This window comes from Ochotona curzoniae, unplaced genomic scaffold, assembly GCF_017591425.1.
Source record: "Ochotona curzoniae isolate NIBS_2020 unplaced genomic scaffold, NIBS_Ocur_1.0 contig_430, whole genome shotgun sequence".
In the NCBI taxonomy this organism is placed as follows: Eukaryota; Metazoa; Chordata; class Mammalia; order Lagomorpha; family Ochotonidae; genus Ochotona; species Ochotona curzoniae.
Window position 1 is genome coordinate 26,975,045 of NW_024466219.1, and position 11,564 is coordinate 26,986,608.

General features: G+C 39.7%; 1 protein-coding gene across 3 annotated transcripts in view; it reads left to right on the top strand.

The window, feature by feature from the left end:
- The window catches only part of MARK1 (microtubule affinity regulating kinase 1), a 124,704-nt gene extending 122,303 nt beyond the window's left edge, over positions 1 to 2,401 (top strand). For all 3 annotated transcript variants that reach the window (XM_040985319.1, XM_040985320.1, XM_040985321.1), the window contains one exon: positions 297 to 2,401. In XM_040985319.1, the coding sequence (XP_040841253.1) occupies positions 297 to 651 (355 nt within the window). In that variant the 3' untranslated portion in view covers positions 652 to 2,401. The remainder of the gene's footprint in view (positions 1 to 296) is intronic.
- The last annotated feature ends 9,163 nt before the right edge of the window (positions 2,402 to 11,564 follow it).

Below are 11,564 nucleotides of genomic sequence, written 5' to 3' on the forward strand. Positions count from 1 at the left end.
ACAGAAAAAAATGTGAAAGGAAGTGAAAAAAGCATTCAATTCTTCACTTTGAACTACAGATTTAAGAAAGTAGACTGTTTCAGATTGCAGAATGTAATAGGCAAAAAAAAAAAAGATGCCGTCTTGGGATCTGTTTTTAATAACAGCAAGACAACAAGTCTGTGGCTCTAAAGGTAGTTTGCTAATTGGGTAGTTTCAGGAGGCAGGTAGTTGTGACCACTTAGATATTCTATGTTTTGGTTTCTTCGCTAATGCAATTTTTGTTTTCATTCTTTCCCTTTACCCTCTTCTTCCAGAAGTACATCAGGGGAACCAAAAGAAAGAGACAAGGAAGAGGGCAAAGATTCCAAGCCGCGTTCTTTGCGGTTCACGTGGAGTATGAAGACCACTAGTTCTATGGACCCTAATGACATGATGAGAGAAATCCGAAAAGTGTTAGATGCAAATAACTGTGATTATGAACAGAAAGAGAGGTTTTTGCTTTTCTGTGTCCATGGAGATGCTAGACAGGACAGCCTTGTGCAGTGGGAGATGGAAGTCTGCAAGTTGCCCCGGCTGTCACTTAATGGGGTCCGCTTCAAGCGAATATCTGGGACATCTATTGCCTTTAAGAACATTGCATCCAAAATAGCAAATGAGCTTAAGCTGTAAAGAAATCCACATTTACAGGATCAGGGAAGACACATCCAGATAGGAGGTACAGTCTTTTGAATATACTGGTTAATGCCTCATGTGGTCCACCTGTGACTCTCCCCATGTAGAATCTACCCGTAATGCAATAAGGTTATACATAGTTATGAACTGCAAAATTAAAAGTGCGTATGAACTATAATGAATATCTGTAGCGTAAAAAGTAGGTTCACATGTACAGGTAAGTATACTGTGTCTTTCTGTTCATTTTCTGTTCATAGAGTTGTATAATAAAACACGATTGCTTAAAAACTTGTATAGTTGTCTAGATTTCTGCACATACATGTACCTTTGATGCTTTAAGTTGAAATGTTATTCCCTGTTATTGACATTTTAGTGGGTTTTTAAAATTCTTACCTCCATCATGCAATTTTGAAAATTGTGTCCAAAATTAAAAGTGCACAAAAATTGTCTTTCCAATTGAAGCATGGACTTTTAAAAATTATTTTTAAATCATATTTAATTTTAAACTGGAAGCTGGTAACTAGATCAGCTTTATTATATTCCTGCTTATCTTTGCGCTTATCCTTGTTGTCCAACAAGGTTTAGTTGAGAAGATGCAAGATGTTTACAGTGTTGGCACTTAGAGTTTTTTAATAAAGTCCATGAGGATAAATACTAGCTTGCCTCGAGCTAAGTAAGAAGTACTAGGCGGAAGGTTAAATCTGACCCAGTTTCCTTTGAACTTTGAAGCGTTTCCTGACCCACTGCTAATTGTAGCAACAAAATGAAAAAGAATCCATACCCCATCTGGCTATGAACACCGGCAACTGTCACTTAGATCTGCTGCCTCTAGAAGACTACAGATTAACTGCAGAAATATTGGAACCGTTTCATAGCACAAGCTCATCCTGTTAGTGTTGGTCAGTGTGTCAGTTAGAAATAATGCCACCTCAGGAATTAACTGGCATCGGGAACACTTGCCTCGCTCTCCACCCACACTCTTCATCCTCCCACCGCTATAATATCTGTAAGTACTCAAGAGACTTGTGGGCAAAACACACTGTTTGTAACTGTATATTACTGATTTATGCTTACAGGGTTGTTCAGTTTTGTTCCCATGTAACAAAATATGTTTTAAATATGTTGCCCGGTCTCCTATATTTATTCTGCATCGTTGCGCCTATAATGTGCAGCTTTGTAATTGGGCATTTGCCTACTCTTCTTTCATAATTAGTGATATATTTAATGATGTAAAACCACTAGTAATGGTACATTTTAATACTTGTTATTTTATAATGAATTAGCCTTGGAGGTTGACTGTGCAATGTTATTTAAATGTTATAATTACTGTAATGCCAACATACAGGGCCCCATCTGCACACTCCTGACAAATAGAAAGTGTGTTCCAAATTTTGTCAGTTGAAAGCGAAGTAAAGCTGTGATAAGCCTGTGATTCTAACTGCGTTAGACAGTGCTGCTGTAGGAGATGTGCCACTCCAGGGTGGCGTCCACACCGGGATGGCCTTCGCATTCTGTACCGTACTGTGACATAGCTTTCTTCTGTAACAGTTCTGTTCTAAAATGAAATGTATTTTTGCCTTAGCAAACGGTGGCGTTTGGAAAAAAGAAAAAAAAAGCTGTGTAGTCCCTTTTTAAGTGAGTGTTCATTCAAAAACAAATTGATGCAAATCTTTCTTCACTTTCACTGGTGCACACTGAAATTTTACTTGAACAGTTCTCATAATAAAGCACTTATCTTTGCTCTTTATCAGAATGTGAATTAACTGTTTTCAAGTACGGAAGGGTTCTGTATGGGAAGTATATTTTGTGTGTTCCAAATTTAGCTAGCAAGGAGGGGAAGCTGTGTAGGTTTTCAGGATGTCATTATGCCAAGAAATTTTCATCTTTTTTATAGGAATTCCTGTCACTGAAGTACTTTTCTAAAAAAATAAACTTCACGCTTCTTCCAAGATGGAAATTGATGATTTTTTTTTTCATGTTTTGCTCACTCTAGCCAACTCTTCCGTGCTCGTGGATGGAATCTTCCTTTAGTACTTTTTTTGTGAACTAAAGGGGAAATCTAGATAATCATGCTAGGTTTTAAGTATTCATGACATCATAAATTTTTTGAAGTTTTAGAGGAATTTTACAAAATGTTTGCATAAATATCAGTTTATGTTCACTGGCTATGTGATAGAAGGATTTCCTTGACTTCTGTTGAATTATCTGATATGAAATTCCTTATATTAAATTCATTATTTTGTAGAAACAGAGGCATAGTATGTTATTTGCTGACTATTCAAATGAAATGTGAATAAACTAAAACTTTCCCAGCAATACTCTGTAACATAGAATCTGGTTTAGAGCCCAAATAGCTTTCTTACAAGGCCATGTCAGCAGTACAGTTTAACCAAGATAGGTATATACACAATCAAAAAATATACCTAATAGGAAGCAAAATGCTCCAACAAAAAATTAGTAGTTGATGTACAAATTCATAGTAGAATGGCTTCTATGTGAACACAAGAAAAAGGAAGACATTCTAAGGATGGATAAAACTTAGGAGCAAGAATAGAAAAGACTTTCCAGATGGAAGGAACATATGAGGAAAGTCTGCAGGTTGAAAGAGCTGTGAAGCCTTTGTTAGAAATAAACCAAAAACTTCAAGAGAGTGGCTCGGTTCATGAAGTTTGATGAATAGATTATTACAGAAGGCACTAATGACAGCCTCAACTTGAATTTGCTCTATGATTAGAGAACAATAAGGAGGATTTTTCTTTTTAAGCTACGTAAATAGTAAGTCGATTGTTAGAGAAGAGCAGTTTATTAATTGAGCACAGTTATTGAGTATAAATGCAGATTGGATTCTGCGTCTTGGGGAGACTACAGCAGCAACAGAAGCAATAGAGATCTGATAGAAATTTTGTGGTCTGGCGTAAGGAATGGAGCCAGGAAGATCTTTTCAGGGCTTCTGGGTATTAAAACACACATGGATAGGAGTGATGAATAAAAGGCAAAGAAAACTAAAAAGATGCTTGAAACATTTCAAAATAGGATCAATGAAATATCAGTAGGATTTGCTAACTATAAAAAGTGTAAGTGGGTGACAGGGAGCTTCCTGGAATGACTCATTGTCAGCTTCCATATGAGGACTTCCACTTTTAACTATCATGCAGTAGCAGCACCCGATCTACCCTCCCAACTGAAACGATGGGGCGGGTGGAGGGTTAGGAAACAAAATGTAGGAAATAACAGTTTCCTATACTGTCTCCATCAAAATTAAAAAAAATGTTTGCAAGACATTGCACATTAGTCCATGAAACAGCAAGCCATGGGAGAAGACAAATGAGATGAATTAGCTGTCTGCCTTGAGATAATTCCCCATCTTCTGTGGAAAAGAGTAAGGGAAGCCAAGTGAGGTCTGACTTCCTCCATTTTGAAGAAGTAAGGCAGAACTAAGACGTGGGAGGCTGAGGCAGCCGGTGCCTGTGGGGCAGAGAGCTGCATGCCTGCTCCAGCCAGCCTAGCAAGAAGCCGCCATTCACAGGGCTGAGGAATACTAATAATAAGACAAAATAACTCCAGACTAATGCTGTTTTGGTCCTGCTTAACACCGCAATGTTCAGAAGGGTAAGTGCTTCTAAGTGACTTACCTGTGTCTGTCCCAGAAGGAAGCTCAAAGAGATTGACAGGATTACAAAATGTGCATCAACTAACAAAGTGAAGGTACCCTATCTAGCACCCACTCGAGATTGTCCTGCATAAGTAACGCAGGAAAACACAAGCCATAATAGTGAGGGAAAAGCAAGTCAATTAACTCCGACCCAGATTTGGCCAAGGAACTAGAATTGCTAGGCAAAGACATAAAAACAATCATTGTAACTACATATATTTACAAAGATTGAGAAAAGACTCAGTATGCTGTGTAAAGCCCTGAATGATATTTAAAAAAAAAATAATCCGGATATCTGGAAATGAAAATTTAGAATTTCAGATAGCATGAAAACTATCCCAAAGGACAAACACGAGGAAAAAACAGCTTGAAAAGGCGTGTGCAGTATGTCAGTGAGCTGTAGGACAACTGTAAACAACCCCGTGTATGTATGTGTAGAGACCCTGTGGAAGAGTAGAAGGGAAAGTGAGAAAAATATATAGCAGTCAGAATGTATTGAAAACAACAAACCCACGAAGCAAATGCTTATGAAAACTATACAAATTTATGTTAGAAATTACTCTGGGACTAGTGATTTTGAAAAGAAGAAAATGAAGAATGGGGGCTGACTTCTTGCCAGACATTATGCAAACCAAAAAAAAAAGTTTTAAAGAATAAAACTATCAAGGTAGGATTCTTAATCCAGGTAAATTTTTTCTTTCGTAAACAGTGGTGCAAACATACAAAAGGTGGAAGAATCTGTCACCACAGCAAGTGTTAAGGGGGCCTGGGATTGTGGGGCAGTGGGTGGAGATACAGCCTGGGACACCAGGAACTCACATGAGTACTAGCTAGTCCACTTCCTATCCAGCTCTCTGTTTATGCACTTGGGAAAGCTGCAGGAGCTTGACCAAGCACACGAGCCCCTGAGCAAGCCTATGTGGGAGTTCCAGACTCCTGGCTTGATCCAATCCTGGCCGTTGCAGCTGTCTGAGAAGTGAAATTATTGGATGGGAGATTTCTTATCTGCCCCCTTTTCTGTAACATTGCCTTTTAAATAAATGAAGAAAGCTTGAAAAATGTTAGAGAAAATTCTCTAAGCAGAGGGAAAAGTATACCAGATGGGAACTTGCATCTACACACAAGAATAAGTGACACTGAAAATAACAACTGTGTTTAGAGCAAAAATAATCTATGGTAAGATTTATAGCACATGAAAGTAAAACTTTGGGCAACATGCCACAAAACCCTGCAAGTTTTTACCATATGGTTTAATATCGAAGATATTATGCTAAAGATGTATACTATAGACCTTAAAGTAACCACACTACAGAGTTAATAGCTAACGAACCAAAAAGGAGATGAAATGGAATTTTAAAAAATATGCTTCGAATCATGTTAAACTAAAAAGCTGTTGCAAGCAAACAAGAGTGACAAGAGAGCCTGCAGGGTGGAAGCATCCTTCCATCTGGGGCTAATACTGAACTGTTAGAAAAAGGACGAACAGCAAACTAGAATTTGAGGGGTAGGTGGACTTGTCAAAATTATTGCTCACTCAGCAAATTCAAACTGAATCCATGATTTCAGAAAGGAGATTGACACAGTGTCTTTGGACATCCATACCAGTATGTCCCTGGGCTCCGGCTCCACTCGTGATTCCAACTTCCTGTTAAGAATGTGCACCCTAGGAGGCGACAGGGATAGGCTCAGGTCGTTGAGTCCTTGCCACCCACGTGGGACTGTGAACTGAGTCTCTGGCTCCTGCCTTTCTCCCCCTCTTCCTTTCTTTTTTCCCCTTCCTCTCCCTACCCCCTGTCAAATAAAATAATTTTAATTTAATTACAATGAAATAACATACCACGCTTCTTAGAATGACTTTATCAAACTGATGAAGGATAACGTGTTGACAAGGGTGTGAAAAGTCATCCCTTAACCACTGTTGATGAAAATATTAACTAGTACAATCATTATTGATAACAGCATGGAAGTTCCTCAAAAAGTTAAAAACAGAACTAGTATCTGATCCAACAGTCCTACTGCTGCATGCATATATCCAAAGACTATTAATATAGCAAAGGAATAGCTGCACTCCCAGATTCATTGTAGAATTGTTTCCAATATTCAGGGAGTGAAATCAACCTAAATACCCAACAACGCATGAGTGGAAAACAAAATGGTATGACAAAGCGTAGGGCATCTAACCTAGCAGTTAAGACACAGGTTAAGATACATCCCACATCGAAGTGTTTGGCTTAGTTCCTGACTCCTAATGACATCTTGCTGCTAATGCAGACGTTAGGAATCAGCGGTGATGGGCACCAGGCCAGCCCTAGTTGTTGGGGGCATTTGGTGAGTAAGTCAGTGAATCAGTGAATGAGAAGGTATATTCAATTTTCTGGTACTTTCCCAGGCATAGTACCAGGGAGCTGGATCAGAAGTTTAACAGTCAGGATGATGGTATCGCAAGCGGCATCCTGACTTGCTCTGCCACAGCATCCCCACCCCCACTGTCTGCCGCTGCTTCTTAAATAGGTAAGAATTCTTGATGAGATACATATGCAGTCACAATGGAATATTATTCAGCTTTTAAAAGAAGGAAATCCTGTCATGTATGAGGACATAGAAGAGCCTGCAGGATATTAAGTGAAGTAAGACAGGCTCTCACGTACACCCATGTGGGATACACACGACTCCTACAAACAGATCATAAAATAATCATCTCCAGAGGCTAGAGTGGGCTGGGTGGCATTGGAGAGATGATAGTCAAAGGGCAAAAACTTAAAGTTCAAGAGATCTGTTGTACATTGTGATTGTCATGATGATGGAAATCTGTAACATTGTATATTCTGCCAACAGTAGATTTTGAACATTCTTATCACAAAGTATAGTATAGGGAAATACATCTGTCAAATGCCTTGATTCAGCCGTTCCACAATGCACACTCCATCAAAATAACATGCTGTGCGTTATAAATATATGAAATGTTTTGCCAATTGTATAGGAAAACAATAAAAAAAATCCTGAAAAGATAGGATAGAGAGCATCAAGATTAACTTCTTTGTTTGATATATAGACTGCAGCTTGGTGCACCTTAAGATGTCAGGCTGAGCTGCTACACTGAAAGATCCCATAGGCAGCAGGTGGTTGCCTGGAACTTGGACCAGAAGGCAGGTTAGGATGGTGCCATCGAAGATGCGGCCTTAGATCATATAACTGACCAAAAATGCACAGTTATAGTGCAAAACTCGGAGAAGCATAGACCAGTAACAGGAAAACAATAAATTTATCTGTAAGTCTTTTCGAATATGAACATCTTATGTACTGTCCTCAGGTTTGGAAATATGAAAAGTTAGTTTTTTAAAGGTACAGAACTATTTCTTCTCTAAAGTAGTAGTCTGATGTATTGCCAAAATCAGGCCATGGCATTTATATAAAAATCATCTGCATTGTATTAAAAGTTATATTAAAAACCAGAATGGCTTGAAGTTGGATTTTTAAAATCATCTCTTTGCCTGTAATATCACTTAGATTTTTCTGTGCATGTAATAAAACACTATATATTTTCGTGAGTATAAAGTAAGAGATATGTGAATGAGGGAAGTATATGAAGAAGGTAGATTATCTACAGAAAAGGCACATTTACCAAAGGTTACAGCTAGTATTTTTAAAGCTTCTTTGAGATATTCTGTTATACATTAATAATAAGTCCAGTAAGCTTTCTATGTATGAAATGTTGTGTCTACATTTTTTTTCTACCCAAATAAAAAAAGTTCTAGTGTCTAATCATTGCAAGCAGACGTGCTCTATAAAATTGTCCACTACTCCACACTCAGATTGAATGTTAATGCATTTGAAATACAGACAAGGTTTGAGCTTGATTTCAAGCTGCTTCTTTATTGTTCTAAGAAAAAAAAAGTTAATTTCTGAAAGTTTAGTGATAGTGCTGTGAAAATAAGAGTTGGGAAACCCTGACTTTTGAATAACACGAGTCCTAACTTATTTGTAAGGAAAAGTCTTACTTTAACTTAGATGGTGACACATTCATAGTGAAGCAAGTACCACAATAGGAAACTCCTGCTCCTCAACATTTGTGAGAAATCAGATTTTCTTAAATATAGCAATCCTATCTAATTCATACCTTTGTGCATATCAAAACAGCTGCTAATAAAACATAGTCTCAGGCCCGGCGCAATAGCATAGTCACTAAAGTCCTCACTTTGTACGCCTGGGATCCCATATGGGCACCGGTTCTAATCCCGGCGGCCCCACTTCCCATCCAGCTCCCTGCTTGTGGCCTGGGAAAGCAGTCAAGGATGGCCCAAAGCCTTTGGACCCTGCACCCGCATGGGAGACCCAGAAGAGCTCCTGGCTTCTGGCTTCGGATTGGTTCAGCCCTAGTCATTGCAGCTGTTTGGGGAGTGAACCATCAGACGGAAGATCTTCCTCTCTGTCTCTCCCCCTTCTGCATATCTGCCTTTCCAATAAAAATAAATAAATCTTAAAAAAAAAATCGTAATCTCAAAATACTGATTTTATTAATGCCAAATATAAGTTACATGGAACTGACATTTTTCTTTATGCCAGTAATAATTCGTTTGCATAGGTTAATTATTATCCATGCTAGATTATTTGAAAAATACACTTAATCCAGGAATCAGTATATCGTATATTAAACAGGCTCTTTTGATGTTAAATCCAATAAACCTGATACTCAAAATTGAAGTCAGGACAGCCTGCTCTAAATGTTAGCAAGGCCATGTGCAGGTTTGTGGCTTCGCTCTGCCCTGCAGAGGTGACATGAAGCACGTGTGTGGGCAGTCTGTGAACCTGCTTTCCTGTCATTCCAGCAGTTGCAAGTCTTACTCTATCTCTCAGAGTTCAGCTCTCTTTGTCAAATGTTTCACTGCAAATACTTGCTCTGTCCTTTTCACGACACTTGTTAATAATAATAGTAATTAGAAAAGGTAGACGGCAGTGGAGGAGCAAGGTTATCTGGGGCAGTGTTTTCTTGGCAAACTCGTGTTCCTTGCTCAAAATCACCTTTTAGGTTAATTCCCAAGTGCCTATTTCCTAAGTCCCTCAAAGAACTTTCTAGATTCAATGTTTCTTTGAATTAGTAGTCTCTTGATACCTTTTTTGTTTTGCTTAATTTCTGAAAGGGCAATTAAACATTCAGAAATTTCATTTTTGGGCTATACCCTTCAATGTTACTTTTCCAGCCAATAGTTATAATTTAGATGGCAAAAATCATTTTAGGGCCCAGCGCGATGGCGTAGTGGTTAAGGTCCTCCCTCATCTTGCACACGCCAGGATCCCATATGGGCACCGGTTCTAATCCCGGCAGCCCTGCTTTCCATCCAGCTCCCTGCTTGTGGCCTGAGAAAGCAGTCGAGAATGGCCCAAAGCTTTGGGACCCTGCACCCGCGTGGGAGACCTGGAAGAGGTTCCTGGCTTTGGATTGGCTCAGCTCCAGCCATTGTGGCCGCTTGGGGAGTGAATCATCGGATGGAAGATCTTCCTCTCTGTCTCTCCTCTCTGTATATCCGCCTTTCCAATAAAAATAAAATAAATCTTTAAAAAATAACAATAATATTTTTAAATGCTATCCTGTTTTTAAAGATCATAAAATCTTTCACTCTTTTTCCATACAAATGACACATGCTTAATGAAAATTTAGGAAGTACAGGTAAGCCAAAAGAACATCATAAAATGAGGCCATCTCAGCATCCAAAAAACACTGCTAATATTTGGATATGTATTTTCCAGTTTATCCCTAAGGGAAATCTTGTATGTAATCATTTTGAATTTGAAGACTAGACTGAGCAGGAGACAGTCATGGCCGCAAGGTGGCAGTCACATACAAGGAGCTGAATCAGCATGGTACTTGACCAGATCACCAGAGTCAAGTCCCTCACAGCAGGAACCCTGACCATGGGACCAGCTGGCTCGCAGGCAGGGACACTCGTTGGGGTGGGGAGAGGTCACTAGGCAGCCTGGAGCGGGAGCCTGTGTCACAAAATCTCCAATGTCTAGAGGACACTGGTGCAGTTTTGCGGATTCCACAAAGCAGGCATCTGTTTGGTTTGTGCAAAAAGATACATGTACTTATAAACACATTTAGTACAAAGTTTTTAGAAAAATGGAATTAAATTTTGTCACAAAGGATTTTTAAATCCATTCGCAATGTTTTCCTAATATATAATTCCTATGAACATTTCGAAGACTCCTCTTATGTGCTTATTTGGACTAATTATTTAAAGTAATTGGACATGAGTAAGAATTCACATTGGTTCTAGCAGATTAGCGCTCATGACCCAGATGGTTGAAATGTAAGGAGTTGGGCCTGGCTAAACTCCTCGCCATGCGTGTGCTGGGATTCCATATGAGCACTGATTTGGGTCCCAGCAGCCCCACTTCCATCTAGCTCCCTGCTTGTGGCCTGGGAAAGCAGCCGAGGATGGCCCAACACCCTGGAAACCTGCATCCAGGGTGGGAATTCTGGCTCCTGGCTTTGGATCAGCTCAGTTCTGACCGTTGCAGCCACTTGGGGAGTGAATCAGCAGACAGAAAATCTTTCTCTCTGTCTCTTCTCCTCTCTGTGTATTTAACTTTTCAATAAAAATAATAAGCCTTTAAATATGTATTTTAGAAAATAAAATGTAAGGAAGTGGATGTTAACTTCTGTTGATTCAAGCTGTCTTAGAAAAAAGTATTCTTGGGACAAACACTGACACCCCCAAGGGGTGTCAAGCTTGTGTAACAGGTAAGGCACTGTCTGAAGGCTAGTCTCCCCTAGAGCTGGCAAAATACATGGAACTCATTTGTTGGCTCCCCTTGCCCTTTCCTAGTGCTCAGTGAGCTCTCCAAACAATAGACACATATTTTTGTGCCATCACATTTTTTCAAAGTCCGTGTGCATTAATTTTGCAGAAGCACCCCTAGGTCTAGCTGTGGACATAGTCACATTTCCATGTGGGATCCACTTGTTCCCTAGGAGACATCTTTGCTGCTCTTCACATTGTGAGCATCCATTCAAGGTACGTGCTGTTACCCCGGAGCAGTTTCAAGGTTGAGTCCCAGTTCAGACTTGGACCTTTGCCTGCATCAAGCCTGCTGCAAGGCAAGGTTCTCTGTTCCTGCAATCTCCTCTTTACACAGTAGCCTTGTTCCAGGGCTCTTCCCTAAAGAGCACCTGCCACTGCATCTCTGCACAGAGCATGCATTTCCGTCCTGGTCCCTCCTCACCTCTCCCTGGTAGGCAGGCGGGCAGCATCTCCCT